At 38.5% G+C, this 18,599-nt stretch overlaps 1 protein-coding gene across 3 annotated transcripts in view; it reads left to right on the top strand.

Annotated features, from left to right (window-relative positions):
* Nucleotides 1-18,599, top strand: part of SMURF1 (SMAD specific E3 ubiquitin protein ligase 1) — a 115,537-nt gene that overhangs the window by 75,366 nt on the left and 21,572 nt on the right. For all 3 annotated transcript variants that reach the window (XM_043970216.1, XM_043970227.1, XM_043970238.1), the window contains exons 6-11: nt 177-252; nt 960-1,198; nt 2,164-2,248; nt 5,671-5,817; nt 6,943-7,141; nt 9,659-9,762. In XM_043970216.1, coding sequence (XP_043826151.1) covers nt 177-252; nt 960-1,198; nt 2,164-2,248; nt 5,671-5,817; nt 6,943-7,141; nt 9,659-9,762 — 850 coding nt within the window. The remainder of the gene's footprint in view (nt 1-176; nt 253-959; nt 1,199-2,163; nt 2,249-5,670; nt 5,818-6,942; nt 7,142-9,658; nt 9,763-18,599) is intronic.

Consider the following 18,599-nt stretch of genomic DNA (forward strand, 5'->3'; position numbering starts at 1 on the left):
AGAGATAGAAGACAGTGGTGCTGTCTTCTGGTAGGAGAAATTGCTTCCTACTTGGGGTTATAAGAATTCACCTCACTGCTTCATACTTTTAAAGTTAGAAATCCACTGTGGCTTACAAGTTACCAGAATATGAGGTAAGGATGGGTTTTAATACATAATTTCCTTTGCTTTTTTAGTCAGTTTACAGACACGTGACAGAATAGGCACTGGAGGCTCTGTTGTGGACTGCAGAGGACTCTTAGAAAATGAAGGGTATGTATAACTGAAGAGATCCCTTCTAGGCCCCTTGCTTCTGCTTACTCCCCACATGAATGACAGGTTATTTACATGCTGCTGCACTCTGATAACTGTTTGGGAAGTGTTACAATGCAGTAGAATAATTAGATCATCAAATTCTTGCTCATAAGAGAAAATAGTCTATAAAATATAAACTTGTCTATAAAATTAGCAAGAAAAGCAAAGATTTATGTTTTTAAAGTACTTAAAATTAGAACTTCATTTTATGCATCCTAGATAATAAATTATACAGGGAAAAAATATAAGTGGTTATTTGGATTTTGACTGAGTGAAAAATGGGCTCCCATTTCATTTACTGCAGTCAGTCATGTGAGCCTCCTTCATGGTGAAAGCATGGTTTTCAGTCACTGCTGTCCCTAGAGGAGAGCCTCTGGTGGCCTAAATAACATTTCTTTTTTTGGGGAGGGGGTGTTTGGGGCTTTTTTTGGCACTAGATGACATTTCTAATACAGGTTTCTTTAACCTTGAATTCTTGAAATATCCTGTCTTTTCTGTTAAATGCTTCATAGTAAATGTTGTAGAACAAAATGATTGGGAGTCTATTTAATAAAATAAAAGAAACAGGTTTAATGCATGTGATCAAACTAGTTTTATTTCCAAGGTTCCATATGTGTTAGCCAAACATTTTGGCCCCTTCTGCATTGTGACTTTTCCTGTTTCAGAACGGTTTATGAAGACTCAGGTCCTGGAAGGCCACTTAGTTGCTTTATGGAAGAACCAGCCCCATATACAGACAGCACTGGTGCTGCAGGTGGAGGAAATTGCAGATTTGTGGAATCTCCAAGTCAGGATCAAAGACTTCAGGCACAGAGACTTCGAAATCCTGAGGTCCGAAGTCATATCCAGACCCCCCAGAACCGACCACATGGCCACCAATCCCCTGACCTACCTGAAGGCTACGGTAAATTTACCTGTAATGTTAGCCAAAGTGTTTCAAGTTGCTTAGGGAAAAAAATCTGTTTCATCCCTATGTTCATTATTTATATATTCTTGCGCTTGTAGTAGCTTTGTTAGGGTCAAAGCAGACACCTTAGGAGTGAAAACAAGCTTCAAGAGCTGCAGGTGCGATTTGCATAAATTGAAAGAGAAGCAAGTACCTGTAAAAAGGTGACACTAAATCTACCTGTGACTTGTCAGAACTAGCTTCTGCCCTCGAGGTTAAATTGTCAGAGTGCTAGGAAGTAGAAATAGTAAGTAGAATTTATAGTAGTAAGAGTGGCCTATGAGGCAACAAGGGACAAATTCGTCATGTTCCATAATTCCAGTGTAGAAAGGATAGTATCAAGGTGGAAATGAAGAGGTGACCATTCCTAGAAAACCACAAAAGTTCACTAAGTGAAGAAAGATTGTAATTTAGATGTGGAAAATGGAAGTGGGGCAGCTAGGTGGATAGAGCCCCGGCCCTGGAGTCAGGAGGACCTGAGTTCAAATCCAGCCTCAGACACTTAACACTTACTAGCTGTGTGACCCTAGGCAAATCACTTAACCCCATTTGCCTCAAAACAAAAAAAGAAAACAAAAAGGAAAATGGAAGTAAAAGTAATCTGGGGATAAAGAAAAAAAAGCTAAGGTCAGAATTATGTCAGTACTGATAAAGCAGTTAAGTTCAGGAATGTAGCTGACATACGGTGGTGGAGGTGCACTATACCTGAGCAAGTAGGATAAGCATCTTAGAGTAAATTGTGGTGTGGTAGTTGGTCAGAAGTTAGCTACCATTGTTTTCCTGTTGTATTCTCCTGTGGGATGTGTAAATAAGCAGCACTGTTTACAATAAGGATGTTCAGAGAAGAACTGACTCGACTTTTTCCTAGATTCACATTTTAAGTAATTGTAGTGGTTCTTTTGTTTTTTCAATCCTTTGTGCAGAACAAAGAACGACAGTCCAAGGACAGGTTTACTTTTTGCACACACAGACTGGCGTGAGCACATGGCATGACCCTAGAATACCAAGGTATGTCTCCACAGCTACCCGTGATCAAAGCTGTTTTCCTAGCTGATGATTGCCTGGATCCCCGAGTAGAGCTGATGCAACCCATTAGGTCTGAAACTCTAAACTTTGAAGCAGCAGCAGCAGCCTGACTCCTCTTATTACAGCAGTCTTACGTTTCCTTGATGATTTTCATACAGCACAGCCCTGCCACCCTCTTCCAGGCTTTCAGCATATTATAACTGACAGCTGCTGAAACATAAGAGAATCATTTAAAAACTGATCAGCATATTGTATAGCTTGAAAAGAGACCTCCCTTCTTGCCCCAGATTAAATCAGATGCATTCTAAAAAGTTGGTCTTCTTTGAAACTCGGATCAACCTTCAAGATGCATAGTCTTATTTAAAACCATAGTAGCTTCATCTTTGAAGAGAGTCACACTCAATGTTTTCTTATCTTCCCAGAAGTTGTAAACTCTTTTCTAAAGAAATTTGAATTTGCCAGAATCTTCCTTTTCCCTTTATCCTTGTTCCTTGGGGTATGTGGCTGGTATAATTAGTTTCTCTATAAAATTCCCTTCTGTTATGAACAGGCACTTTTCAGATAAAGAAATCAAAGCTATCTAGTAGTCATACAAAAAAATGCTCTAAATCACTATTAAATTAAAGAAATGCAAATTAAAACGACTCCGAGCTACCACCTCACACCACTACTAGCTCTGTATCCCAGAGATCATAAAAAAGGGAAAGAGAGCACATGTATAAAAATATTTATACCTGCCCTTTTTGTGGTGGCAGAGAATTAGATATTAAGGGAATACACATCAATTGGTAAATTACTGAACAAGTTGTAGTATATGAATGTAATGGAATACTGTTGTGTTATAAGGAATGACAAGCAAGCAGATTTCAGAAAAACATGGAAAGACATATATGAACTGATGGAAACTGAAATTAGCAGAACCAGGAGAACATTGTACACAGTAACAGCAACATTGTACTGTGGTCAACTATGATTGACTTAGCTCTTCTCAGCAATACAATGATCCAAGATAATTCTAAAGGACCCAAGATAAAAATTGCTGCCTACATCTAGACAAAGAATGATGGAGTCTGAATGCAAATCAAAGCATAGTATTTTCACTTTATTTTTTTTTCGTGGTTTTTTTTTTTCTTTTGTAAATTGTGTTGTTGTTTTTTCAAACTGTTCCTTTCATCACATGACTATCAAATTGCTAACCTACTTAGGGAGGGAGTAGGTAGGGAGAAAGGGAGAAAATTTAAGACTCAAAATTTTATTTAAAAAATGAATGTTAGGGCCAGCTAGGTAGCACAGTGGATAGAGCACTAGCCCTGGATTCAGGAGGAACTGAGTTCAAATTTGGCTTCAGACGCTTAACACTAGCTATGTGACCCTGGGCAAGTTACTTAACCCCAGTTGCCTCATCCAAAAAAACAAAAACAAAAAAAAAGAATGTTAAAATTTGTCTTTACATGTAATTGGAAAAAAAAAATACTATATAAAAACAAAACAGAAACTAATAAAAGACTTTGGGTCACCTACCCCCCAATTCCCTGCTATGAATCAACACCTCTGAAGTCAGGTCAAGTGGACACCTCATTTTTGCTCTCTGAAGCATCTCTTGGCTGCTTCTTTTTTTTTTTTCAATCTGATTACAGCATTACTATCTAATGTTACTAAGTTGTTAAAATTTTGTTTTAAAAAGTAGCTTTCAGTGCTCCCTTTCTTCTTATCCAAAATTTGTTTCATCTGGAGTTAGGTTGTCTCAGTCTAGTATGAGTCTAGAGTGAATTTACACTTCATGATCCTTAATTAGAATTTAAATATCTGAAAACAAAGAAGGAGCCTTGTCTCTTTAGTGCCTCCTGTAAGAAAATTAAGGCTACCTGGACTTATTAAAAGTCTATAGTCTCATAGGATCATAGATTTAGAGCTGAAAGGGACCTTTCGAAGGCATCTAGTCCAGTTCCCTGATTTTAAAGAAGAGGAAACTAAGGCCCAGGGGAATTGAGTGACTTTCAGGCAGCAGTCAAACCCAGATCGTCCTATGCCAAAGCTTTTGCTCTTCCCACTGTACTACTCTTCTGTCTAAATAATTAACCAGCGGGGCAGGTAGGTGGCACAGTGGATAGAGCACTGGCCCTGGAGTCAGGAGCACCTGAGTTCAAATCCGGCCTCAGACACTTAACACTTAACTAGCTGTGTGACCCCAGGCAAGTCACTTAACCCCAATTGCCTCACTAAAAAAAAAAAACAAATAAACAAATAAAAAATTAACTGGGGGGGGGGGGTAGCTAGGTGGTGCAGTGGATTAAGCCCCAGTCCTGGATTCAGGAGGACCTAAGTTCACATCTGGCCTTAGACACTTGACACTTACTAGCTTTGTGACCCTGAGCAAGTCACTTAACCCTCATTGCCCTGAAAATTTAACCAAATGATTAGATTGATAAATACTTACTTAAAGGAATGCTAGCTTTGGGTAATAAGGCTCACTTCTTCGGCTAGCTCTTGATCATTGTGAGGTAGATTGGGTTTTGTTTGTTTTTAACGTTTTTTAAAGTTTGTATTGGTATCTTCTGTTTTTACATTATATTCCCAGGTACCTTCCTTCCTTCCTCCCTTCCCAGATAGTCATTCCACGTAACAGGAATTTTTAAAAAGGGGAGAGGGGGGAGGCTGCTGAGCAAAACTTATGGACATGTTAGCTGAGCCTAACAGTATGCAATGTTTCACTCATATAAGCCTCACTTATGCACAAAAGAGAGGGAAGGACATTTTCTTATCTCTTTAAGAGCAGCTTTGATCACTACAATTATACAGTGTTCAGTTTCAGGTTTTTTGTGTTCGATTTACATGATCATAGGCATTGCATGAATTGTCTTCCTGCCTCTGTTTACTTCACTTGGCACCTGTGCATGTCTGTCTTCCTTTGCTTCTCTGCTTCTACATATTCATCATGTCCAGTGACACAGGAGTGTGATATATATATATATATATGTCATCCATTAGCATAGACTTGTCACCTTTGAAAAATTTGGTGCTTATTGGGAGTGGTGGAGTAACTCAAAGGAATATAATATTTATCTTTGTGAATTCAGGAATGTTTTAAGTCACATGATGCTGCAGTATCATTTTGCTCCTCCTTTTCTCTTGTGTAAGCATTTGAACACGCACATGAAACAAATTTCTCTTACATCAAATAGTTTCAAGCCCTGAATGTTTAATTTTGATTTGTCAAATTTTCCTACTGCATTGTGGCTCAGCTAGAAGATAGTTACTGTTCTCAACATAACTTAAATGTTTGACCCTGTGGTCAAATGATTACACCATTTAGTAAAATTGCAGTGCTGTGGTTTTGATAAGCAGTTCATTTGCTTCACCTTTCTAAGATGGACTAATCTTTTTCTGTTTTTTTATATTGATAGAGACCTTAACAGTGTGAATTGTGATGAACTTGGGCCCCTACCACCAGGCTGGGAAGTTAGAAGTACAGTTTCTGGGAGAATATATTTTGTAGATCACAATAACCGAACAACCCAGTTCACAGATCCGAGATTACATCACATTATGAAGTAAGTTTTGTTTTTTACTATAATTTCCAGTTTGGCTTCAGGCTCCGAGTAAATTTGTTCCTAATATAACTACTACTCTATAGTGTTAGTGAACAATAAATGTAGTAAAATCTTCCAAGTGTTTCTTGGGCATTTATATATTTTAAAACCCAAAATTACCTATAAACAGTACAACAGTACTGCAACCATATGCTGTTGCCACCTTTTTTTTTTCTACATGTCCTAAATAAAATTCATTGAGACTGTTATTAAGCAGCTCCATTAATAAAGCTCTTATGTAAGCAACACTCTAATGAAATGTCATAGTCCTTAATGTGTTCTTCATGCTGGAGAAGTAAAATGAGATTTTTCATCAGTGCCCACTCAGCACTCACTGTAAATGCTACCCATCATGGATAATGTTACCTAGCAGGACTTACTTACTGCCCTCATCACAGGATAACTTTGAATTCAGAATTGTTGCAGATGCTACATTTATTGTTGCACATTAGTTATGCTCTTACAACAAAGCATCACCACTCTCTTCTGTGACATCTGATATTTGTGGCAGAACTTGTATGAATCAAATGCCCCTACAACATACTTTTTCACTTCTTTTTACTGGAATTTTACTTACTTTAAATTTTCGGGAAATAAATTGGTCGTTGTCTAGGCTTGACAATCTCTAGCTTTGCAAACAAACACACACACACACACACACACACACACACACCCTCTAGAGGTGCATCATTCCGTATTAACTCCTTTTGTTATATTTCAAGTTTTAATTTGCAAGCTGCCCAAAAATGATGTGGCCAAGTACTGTTTCCTAGATTTCTAAGGTCAAAGGAAAAAAGTTGCTTGATAGACTTTCTACTTGTTTATCAAATACAATAGAACTTCCTTTATAGTATTAATGTAAGATGACTGAGGCAACCACCATGTTATAGGTTTGAGACTAATGTATCCATAATTCATGATAAATAGTTATGCTTCCTGGGATGTTCCATTGGTAAATGTCCCAGTCTGTGTAATGCATTATTTTATAATGATAGTACATATATTATTATAATGAGATTTTTCAAACAATTTGTGTTTCTCAGGCCTTTGTTTTTGGAGTAAATTTTACTTTTATTTCCTTTTTAGTCACCAATGCCAACTAAAGGAACCTAGCCAGCCTTTGTCTGTGCCGAATGAAGGGTCATTAGAAGATGAAGAGCTTCCTGCCCAGAGATATGAGAGAGATTTGGTACAGAAACTAAAAGTCCTTAGACATGAACTTTCTCTTCAACAACCCCAAGCTGGGCATTGTCGCATAGAAGTATCCAGAGAAGAAATATTTGAGGTATAGAACACTACAACTCTGAATAAGACATAGATTATAAATCAGGTAGCTTACTCATTGATAAAGCCATATTGTACTGAACAGAAATTGATATAAATGAACCATTCTGTAAGTAATTTCTTTGTTTCAGTAAGATCTGCTTTTATTTTTTGTTTCATATTTAGGCATCAGTTTCATTTTTAAGTGAGTCAGGAGGAATGTGGTGTAGCTGTAAGGCCTGAATATTTTTAGGATCAAATTTCCTCTTAAGAGAGGTGACACGTCATAGGAGCTAGAGAGATGGCTTTGGAATCAGGAAAAACTGGGTTCATGTCCCGCTTCTGATACAAGCCCTGTGACTTAGTGTAAGTCACTTAACAGGTCAGAGCCAGGCAGCACTGCACATTTCTGCAGGGGCTGTGATTTGCATTGGTAGAGGAGATCTCCTTAACCAAAAGAATCATGAGTGCACTACCCCCCCCCATCCCCCCAATAAAAATTCCCCCAGGATATAAGTTTAAACCTAGACCTGAATAGGCCAAAATCTGTGGTTTGTATTGAGACTGGTATTCTACAGGCATACTATACTGTTCTGTGCCTTACTACACTTGATGTGCCTGTGGTATACACCAGTACAGTCCTTGTATGGCAACAGGCATGTGTAGCACTTCTTGTGATTAGTACTTTCTCAATTCTTGATTTCTCTTTCCTGTGTAATTAGTTTTTTATGAAATTTATTCTTGAGATCAGACAGTTCCTATGCAAGATGTCAACAAGTACTTAGACTTTATCAATATAAAACTCTACCAAAGTAACTAATATCCTTCCTACTAAGTTCTTTTACAGGTGGTCCCTTCAGACCATGTCTTCAGACAGATATCCAGTCATCCCGCTGCATCTTGATCATCTTTAGACATCAGCAGATACAGTGGGGCTAAAAGCAAGGAGAAGTGAGTCCTCAGTCTTTCTGAGGCATTCTCAAATGAGCAGAGACAAAATGCAGAGCCACAGGCAGCAAGGTTTAAGTGCTTCACACATTTAGAGATGGCTTTGTGAGCTAATGAGACGTAAGTCAAGACTGAAGAGAGAATTGTGATCTTCCCACCTTTGAGAAGTCTCTTTTGGTTTCATGTAATGAGGAAAATTCCATAATAATAGAATTACAGGGGAACTTCATGGAGGATCTGTTCTAAACTCCCTCCTCCCCCCCTCCCCCATTTTATATATCAGGAAACTGAGATCTAAAGAGTATACATCCCACCAACCTAGAACTAGAATTGGCCTCCTGAGGCCAAGTCCAGTGTTCTTTCTATAAAATCATTACACTGATTTTCTTAAATCTTAGAATAATTTTTATTATTATTGCTAATATTAAGGTACATATATAAGCTCACAGCTTAATTTTTCTAAATTTAGATGTACCTCACTGTTAACAGTATTCTTTTTCTCTTTCTCCTCTCCCAACCTCTGCACTCTTCATACTTAAAAGAATAAAACAGAAGTTTTATTTGAAACTCATTTCAACCCATGGCAAGTGTTTCCACTGCTGATTTGGAGCTTAGGTTAAGTTGGGGACAAGGCAAAGTCTCAAAGCAGTTCCCCTTTTTTCATGGAATACAAGGGCCTGGAAAGTATTTAGCAGGGAATTTTAAAAGGGGATGCTACTGTGTCCTTTTTATTTTTATTTTTTTTAGTGAGGCAATTGGGGTTAAGTGACTTGCCCAGGGTCACACAGCTAGTAAATGTTAAGTGTCTGAAGCCAGATTTGAACTCAGGTACTCCTGACTCCAGGGCCGGTGTTCTATCCACTGCGCCATCCAGCTGCCCCTACTGTGTTCTTATACTGTTGAATTCCATATGATTTTTAGAACCTTTTTGGGGGGGCAGGTGGGGTGAGGCAATTGGGGTTAAGTGACTTGCCCAGGGTCACACAGCGAGTGTCAGATGTCTGATTTGAACTCAGGTCCTCCTGAATCCAGGGCCAGTGCTCTATCCACTGTGCCACCTAGCTGCCCTCCCCTTAGAACCTTTTTAAAGGAAACTCAGCTGAGTTTTGGTTACCAGGGATATATATATATATATATATATTTTAATTCTCTCTTGGAAAGGAACAGAAACTAACAATTATTCCATTAAAATCCTAGTTCTACAAATGAGGTCTTCATTTTGGTTAAGGTCTGTTGAGTTCTATTGAGAGTAATCTTTAATTTAGAGAGTCTGCTATCATCAAAATGGATTTTCTAAAGTAATCAAAAATTCCAATTACAATTAAATGCTGGTTTTCCTTTCATTATAGCATTAGCTGCTAGTAGTCGCAATAAATTTTTATTGACTGACTGTTTTGTATTTTAATACTTATTGGTGTGCAAGACCCTAAAAGAATATAGATATAGATAAGCTAAATCCCTAATGACAGAAACTCTCATTCAAAGGCTTCCTGTTAACCCGTATCAGTGGAGAAAATCTGTGTTTTCAGTGCTGTTATGATTTTTGAAAAGAAAGAGCCCCCTGTCTGAAAATTGTTGGTTTTATATGCAGGAGTCTTACCGTCAGATAATGAAGATGAGACCAAAAGACTTAAAAAAGAGGTTAATGGTGAAATTCCGTGGTGAAGAAGGCCTGGACTATGGTGGAGTGGCCCGGTGAGATTTGAATTATTCTGTCTTTCTGCTGCTTAGGTTTTAGCCTGACTATAATAAGTTATTTTAAAAAGCAAATGTATTCACACCTTAAAATATACAAGCACATCAATGATGCTAATTTAATCTTCCTAGAGCACTGGAGACAGCAAATGGCTGCTCCCCTTACTGCAAGGAGCTTTCATAGACACTCCTTTTGTAAGAAAGAACTCAATGTCACATAGCAGAAGGCTGTCAGGAAGTACAAGTCTTTAGCCATTTACTTTTTTAAATTGAGCCTGTAAACCTATGCACGTGATTCTTTTGCAGTCTGCTTAAGCCTGAAACTTGAAGAAGTCACTACTAAAGTAAACTTTTGCCATAGATATATATTCCTTAAAAGCTGCATGTGTAAAATTAATGTTTAAAAACAATTGATATCTTTTCTTTTTACATCACTTTCATTTCCAAATATACTGCTCTCTTCTCCCCTAACCAGTGAGCCATTAACTTGTAACAAAAGATAGAAAAGAAAGAAAGAGGGGGGGAAAGGCAGTTCAGTAAAACTAACTAACATATGAAGCTTATATGGAAGTATATGAACTACTCTACACCCAAACCTCTGTGAAGAAGAAAGGAGGGTACATATTTTTTTCTCTCTCCTTTGGGGACACACACTGTCCTTAATTACAGTGTTGAGTTTCATTAAAATGAATTTATGTTAGAAGTATTAAATAAGGTCATTATTTAGAAGAACCCTGAAGTGAATAATCTCATAATATTTTGAAGTGTTTGAATTTTCATGTCTCTGGTTTTCTTTAAAATAGCTCATACTGCAATTTAGATGGCTTTAAAAATTTTTTTAAAAGGGCAGTCTAAATGTCCAAATAGGTCCTGTTTCCTTAAAACAAAATTATTGCTGTTATTCCTTCAAATTCATTAGGGCTTCTAATTACTCTTCCATAATTGCTGTCAAACCTAAACTCAACTTGATTTTCCTTTTCTTAACCAAAGCAGTCTTGACTTGCTTTTCCAACTCTCATTTCCGTTATAACTGCCTGTTCATTGTCCTAGAGAAACTGCCTTCTTTCTGACAAAATTTTACTTGCATTGATCCTTGGTATGAACTGATTTCCTGGTAAGAGACCAGTATTTCTTGCCACCCCCCCCCCACCTCCACCCCCATCCCTGCCCTTTCTTGGTATGAATCTTTCCATTTAAATGCTCACATTATTTATTTGCAAAGTGCTTATCACAGTCCTTAGCACAGAAGAGACCTAATAAATGCTGGTTTTAAAAAAGGGGACCCAATTCCTACATTCTCTTCTTTAGCTGAGTCTCTCAAACTGTTGCTCTTCTTTGCTCTTAGAGAAATTTCTGAGCATTATTTTTATGACAGTTATAAATGTATGGTGTACATCATTTCTGTATTTTCAATAACTTTGCCTCTTAAAGAATTAATTATGCAAAATATATGGTGACCTTGAGTTCTTGAAGACCATGACAATAGAATATCTTATTTACCTGGAAAGACTTTGAGAACAGTACCAGTAAATAGACTTATCTAAGGACCAGTCTGATTGTGGTGAGGCAGATCAAGTAGAAGTTGGTCACCTGGTGATGAATTTTCTAGCCATAACTCATGAAAACATTAATTGAGGCACTATGTTGGTAGAGGGAGGACCCACATTGATAGACGTCACAGATATTTTGAAGTATTAAAGCACATCTACTTGTATCTGCCTTCTTTATTAATTCTTGTCCCTAATCTTTAAATTGGGTAGAAATCTTCAAGACCTTTGACCTTGAAGTTTTTCCTTCCAAGGTCTTTCCTGACCTTGAAGCTCTTCCTTGCCTAGCATCTTACTTATAGTCTCTACAACATAATTGATGTTCATCTTTACCTTGTCTGTGCCTCTGCTGAAATCCTTAATCACTTCCTGTCTAGACAATTGCAATTCCTTGGCTTTTTGGAAAATAGTTTTCCCAAATCCTCAAACTTTGGGGGAAATTCGGTTTTTTATTTAAACCATTTCTTTTCTTTCTCATAAGGAATATACTATCAGAATACTTTGTAGTGAGGGTAGTAGTCCTATCCCTTTTAGAATTATTTATATCCAAATGTAATTCTGAACTTTCTGCTCCCTAAAGTGGAGCATAGACTAATTTTTTACTTGTATCTATGATCTTGGACCTATTTCCATACTGATCTTTTTATTGTCTGTAATAGAAAGTTCCATTTACCTTTGCCCTTTCTGTTCCCATTGTCGCAACTTCATAGAATCATAGCATTTAGAGTTGGAAGGGACCTTAGGGATCATTTCACAGCCAATTTTCTCATCTTACAGATGAGGAAACTTGGGTTTACAGAGGTAAAGATGACTTAGCTCAAGGTTACATGGTTAATAAGTAGGACAACCACACTTTGAACCCAAGACCTTTGGCTCTAGATCCAGTGCTCTTTCTATTACACCATGTCACTACAATTCATTGCTGCTCTTTTGGTCAGTTAAATCTTTCTTTTCTTGTTAGAAGAATACATGACATAGTAATTGTAGAAAGTTGCTCATCTGACTTCCACATCAGAATATTATATGGGGAATGCTTCGAGGGTTAAGAGAAGCAGTTTTCTGATTTGGAGCTCTGTACTACTGTAACAGCTTTTGAGTGAAGCCTTCTAGACCTGCCCGTTCCTCCTCCTCTCATTTATATTGCTCATGGCTGCCAGATTAATCTTTCTGGTGCTCAGGATGTATTGTTAGTTCTCCAACTCACAATTCTTTGACGACTCCCTGTTGCAAGTAGAATCCAATTAGTATTTACTGAGTACCTCCCATGGCCAAGGCATCGGTAGGTCCTAGGACACAATGACAAAACAATTACATTCGACTATGAGAATATATGTAAACACAAGTATTTTGTATGTGCATTTTTACACACACGAATTTGAGAAGGAAAAGGAACATTGACACAAATTGGGGCATCAGGAAGTGACATTTGACACAAGCTAAGAATTGTAAGAAGTGGAAGGGAGAAGCAAGTGCATTCTAGAGATGGGGGACAGACTCTGAAAAGACACAAAATTGGGTGATGGAATACCCAATATTGTACATTAAACAATAATTAGGCCAGTTGGCTGGTATTGTGAAGGGCTGATGTACCTAGAAAGGTAGTCTAGAGTGAGATTGCTCAAGATTTAAAAATCCAAACTGGGCAGTCTACATTTTATCCTGGAGGCAACAGGGAGTCACCAAAAGTACTTATATAGGAAAGAAACAAGTTGTTTGCTTTAGAAAGATTATTTGAAAAGCTCTGTGGAGAAATAGTTAGAGATGAAAGAGACCAGAATCATCTGTGAGTCCACTTAGAAGACTGTTGGAATGGTACAGGTAGTAGATGATTGCAAAGACCTGAACTAGGGCCATGTGAGTAAGAAAAAAGGCAGTTATACAAGAGAAATTGTGGGCATAGAATCTGCATGATTTGACACCTGAGGATACAAGGCAGAGGAATGGCATTGGTCAGAGTCAAAGATTCATTCATTAATCAAGTATTTTATGAAGTGCCTGTATTTGCGGCTAGGGAGATGAAGACAAGAAAGAAACACCCTTAAGGAGCAGATGAGAAACAACACTTAGGCAGAACATTTAACACAAAATAGGTACAAAGTAAGCTCTGCTTGGTTTGAACTCCACAAAGCAAGATGCCCCTCCCAGCACAAGCTGATCACCTGAAATCTCCTTGTTGTGTTATTTAACTCAGCTTTGGGAACTCAACACCTTCCCTACTCCCTTGGCCTCCTTCCCTGTAACTGCAGGGTTGGAAGATGGAATACTAAATTCCTCCCACAGCTTTCCTTTATGGAAGATAAGACCTGGACTTTCCAGGTAATTCTCCATTTTCTATCTGCAGCTTTGCTTGGTTGAGCTTCATTGACTAAGATGCCCTCATAACAAATTCCATCTGTTGTTCCCCCCCTTTCCAGCTTTCGTTTGTGTGTTATCTTCCCCCAATAGATTGTAAGCTTGTTGAGGGCAGGGACTGTCTTTTTCTTGTATCTCCAGCACTCAGTACTGTGATTGGCACATAGTAGGTGAGTTAACATCTGTTGAATTGGGAAGAGGTCTCTAGTGAATGGTGAGGCCTCCTCTAATGTGCAGTGGATCTGGAAAAGTAGGTTGGAGGGCTTTAAATGCCAAATAGAATTTCTATTTTATCCTAATGGTAAGGGGGAGCCCCCTTGAAGTTGCCTGATATGGGGAGTCACATAGTAAACTTACACTTTAGGAATACCAGTCTGGCAACTGAGTGGCAAATGTATTGAAGAGAGAAGAGGATGAAGCCAAGAAGACTCAATAGGAGGCTATTTCAGTAACTCAGGTTTGAGGAGATTAGGACGTGAGTGAACTAGGATGATAGCTGTGTGAATGGTGAGTGAGCAGGACACAGGGGTGATAAATATTAGATGACTCTGAAGGTGTGAGCCTGGGCAACTGGAAAGATGGCAGTACCCTCAAGAGACACAGGGAGGTTTGGAAGAAGGAGTCGGTTTAGATAAAAAAGATTGAGTTCAGTTTCTAGACATAATAAGTTAGAAATACCCATGGGACATCTAGTTGTTATTGCAGGACTGGAGCTAAGGAGACTAGTTAGGGCTGAATATAAAGATCTGGAAGTCATTTACATAAAAATAATTGGATCCATAGGAAATTATAAAAGGATGACCAAGAAAGAAAAAGAAAGAAAAAAGAGGGCCCTAGACAGAATGTGAAAAACACCTATAGTTAAGGGTAGATCCACCAAAGGAAACTAAGGAATGTTCTGATCAGAGTAGTATGTGGAATAATAATAGTTAAGAATAATAGAATAGGGGCAGCTAGGTGGCGCAGTGGATAGAGCACCGGCCCTGGAGTCAGAAGTACTTGAGTTCAAATCTGGCCTCAGACACTTAACACTTACTAGCTGTGTGACCCTGGGCAAGTCACTTAACCCCAATTGTCTCACTTAAAAAAAAAATTGCTTCTTACCTTAGGGTATGTTCCACTTTCACTGCTCAGCTACTTTCTTCTAACTCCAAGCCCCTTTCACTTTGTCATCCCCCTGCTTCTAACTTTCCTCTCCATACCGCCACTGCTGAACCCCTGTGTTTCTCTCTCACCTCCTAGTGCTCGTGTCCTTCTGTTCTCTTAATCTTCGCTTTCTCCAACCTGTACCCTGTGCTGACCATTTCTGTGCTCTCTGTCGCCTCCTGTTCTGTCAGTCTGCCCTCTGCCGCCTTTACCCCCCCCCCACCTCTTAATCTTGTCAGCCCCCCCCCTTGCTGCCTTACTCCCAGGTCTATATATATCTTCCTTCTCTTCACTCAAATCTCGGGGCTTCCTGTGCCCCCACACACCCCAAGCTAAACCATCAGCCACCCTCGGGCTGCGGCTGTGGGGAGGCTCAAGCCTCCCATGCGTACCGCACCCAGGGCTCCAGGGGCCTGTCCCCCCTGCTGTGCGCCCAGGGACCTCAGCACAGGCTACGCCAGAGCCTGGCCTGGAGGAGCCCGGGATCTCTGGGGTAGATTCTCTCAGGGTGGAGGGAGCTAGGGCTGTCTGACCTGGTGGTTTTGTACAGCCCACAGGGCTGAGGGGGAAGGGCACCAGCCCTTCACACAGAAAAGACCTTGAGGGCCTAAGGCTTTTTAATCTCAGCCCAAAGGTGGGGTCCCCAAATCAAAATAAATCTCCACAGTTGTATAGGGAGAATATATAAAACTTAGAAAATGATGGGGTATGAGAAATGAAGGAGACACAGAGGTGTGAACCTGGGTGACTAGTAGGATGATATTCTGGTATTTCCTCAGTAGAAACAGGGAAATTAGAAAGAAGGGATGGGTTTGAGATTAGGCATACAACATAAAGAAGCAAATTAAGATCATAGCATAGTGTTCAATCAATTCAGACTCCATCTACTGGAGTAAGAATTCACACTGCAGCAGAATATACTGGAAAGCAATTTGGTAGAAATTAGGCATAGAGAAGATTCAAATGGGTACTTGGCTTAAATGTAAGAGTTACATCTTAAACAAGAGTAGAGGAATAGGGAAGAAAAGACTTTGTACACTGTAGATTGGGGGGAAATTCACGACCAAATGATAGAATTGCAGAAGATAAAATGGATGGTTTTAATTATATAAAATTTGAAAAGATTTTACACAAACACAATTAGTGCATTTAGAAGTAGAAGGAAAATAGTTAATTTGGAAAAAATTGTTACAGCAAATTTCTCTGGTAAAGGGATGGATGGATGATTGATTGATTCAAATTTATAAGGATAAAAGCCATATCCCCAAAGATAAAAATGGTCAAGGGGTATGAATGGGAAATTTTAAAAAAGAAGAAATCCAAGCTGTCAACAACACTGTGAAAAAAATGCTAGAAAGTACTAATAATTTGAGAAATGAAAATTAAAGCAACTATTGAGTTTCCCCTCAAAGTAATCAGATTAGCGGAGATGACAGTTCTTAAAAGGACAGCAGGAAAACAGGCTGTGAATTAGTCCAAACATTCTTAAATACATTTGAAGCTATGCCCAAGTTAAGTAAAGGGAACATACCCTTTGACCCAGTGATAGCACTACTAAGCCTATACCCTGTAAGAGATTAAAGAAAGGAGGAAATAGCCCATATGTACAAATATATTTATAGCCACTCATTTTTATAATAGCAGAGAACTGGAAATTAAGCAGATATCCATCTGTTGGAGATTGGCTAAATAAATTATGGTATATGAGTGTAATGTAATGTTTCTTACAGTAGGGAGAAACAAGGAACCAAGATGGTTTGGGAGATACCTAGAAGAGCTAACATGAACTTATATAGAGTGAAGCTGAACCAGGAGAATAATTTCTATAATGACAGCATTCTGTTGTAAAGAAAAACCACTTTGAAAGAACTCTGATGAATGTAGTCATCCACCATGATTGTAAAGGACTAGTGATGAAGCAACATTCTCAAGAGAGAAGTGATAGAACTAAGATGTAGAATTAGATATCTGTTGTCAAACAGGGCCAATGTGGGGATTTGTTTTGCTTAACTAATTAGTTACAAGAATTTTTGGAGGGTTTTTTCCCCAATGGGAAAAAAGGTGAGACAGGGGTGCTGGGGATAAGGTAGTTCAGGAAAAAACAAGAAAAGAAATAGAGCAATTGAAGCATTCTTTTTTTTTTTAATTAATAAAGTATTTTATTTTTTTTCCGTTACATGTAAAGATAGTTCTCAACTTTTGTTTATACAAGCTTTACAATTTCAGATTTTTCTCCCTTCCTCCCCCCTCCCCTAGACAGCAGGTAATCTGATATAGGTTTTATATATATATATATATATATATATATACACACACACACATAATAACATTAAACATATTTCTGCGTTAGTCATGTTATAAGAGAAAAAATCAGAGCAATGATGAAAAACCTCAAAATAGAAAAAAACAACAGCATCAAAAACAAAAGAAATAGTATGCTTCATTCAGGATCTATACTCCGCAGTTCTTTTTTTTTTTCCCCTTGGATTTGGAGATCCTCTTCCATCACGAGTTCCCTGGAACTCTTCTGTGCCATTGCATTGGTGAGCAGAATATAGTCCATCACAGTAGATCAACACTCAATGTTGATGATACTGTATACAGTGTTCTTCTGGTTCTGCTCATCTCACTCATCATCAGCTCACGCAAGACCCTCCAGGTTTCTCTGAACTCCTCCTGCTCATCATTTCTTACAGCACAGTAGTATTCCATTGTATTCATATACCACAACTTGTCCAGCCATTCCCCAATTCATGGGCACCCCCTCAACTTCCAATTCCTTGCCACCACATAAAGAGCAGCTATAAATAATTTTGTACATGTGGGTCCCTTTCCCCTTTCCATGATTTCTTTGGGAAAAAGACCCAAAAGTGGTATTGCTGGGTCAAAGGGTATGCACAGCTTTATCACCCTTTGGGCATTGAAGCATTCTTTTAAAGCACAGAAAACAGGACAAACTAGTAGGATAGCTTTGAAAGGTACCTGTTAGATTTATTATGCATTTCAAAAGAAAATCAACATAGAATAGAAACTTGTCATTTCCCTCTTTTTTCTTTCTTTCTTTCTTTTTTTAAAAGTACAGAGTTGTGTTTTAGACACATTGAGTTTTTAGATGTTTGCATCATATCCATTTGGAAATGTCCAGTAAGCTACTAGCTACCCTTAATACGACTCTCTTTCTTAATCCCATTTTGCTTCCTGTCCTCTTGACCTACATGCATTTAGATAACCTATCAAGCATGTCTGGAACACATTCCTTTTTTCCCCCTTTTTCAAAAATATCATTATTTAAAGGCCTGTTGTGCCAGACAGTGTGCTGAACACTTTATAAATATTATCTCATTTAATCTTCACACCAGCCACGGGGGTAGACGCTTTTATCATATCCATTTTACAGTTAAGGAAGCTGAGGTAGAACATATTAAGTGACTTGCCCAGGGTCACAGCCAGTAAATGGCTTGAGGCCAAATTTGAACTCAAGTCTTCCAGATTCCAGGCCCAGCATTCTATCTACTGGGACCCCTAGCTGTCAGGGGGTCAGTCAGTAAACATTTATTAAATACCTACTGTATTCCAGGTGCTGTGCTAGGGGCCAGGGGTACAAAAGAGGCAATCTCTTAAGACAGTGCCTGCCCATAAGTAGTGTACATTCTAATGGGAGAGATAACAAGCAAACAAATATGCACAAACAAGCCCTGTACAGGATAAGTAGGAAATAATTAACAGAAGGGATGCTAAAATTAAGATAGAATTGGAAAGGCTTCCTTTAGAAGATGGGAGCCAGTGGCAGAA

The sequence above is a fragment of the Dromiciops gliroides genome, chromosome 1 (genome assembly GCF_019393635.1).
Source record: "Dromiciops gliroides isolate mDroGli1 chromosome 1, mDroGli1.pri, whole genome shotgun sequence".
In the NCBI taxonomy this organism is placed as follows: Eukaryota; Metazoa; Chordata; class Mammalia; order Microbiotheria; family Microbiotheriidae; genus Dromiciops; species Dromiciops gliroides.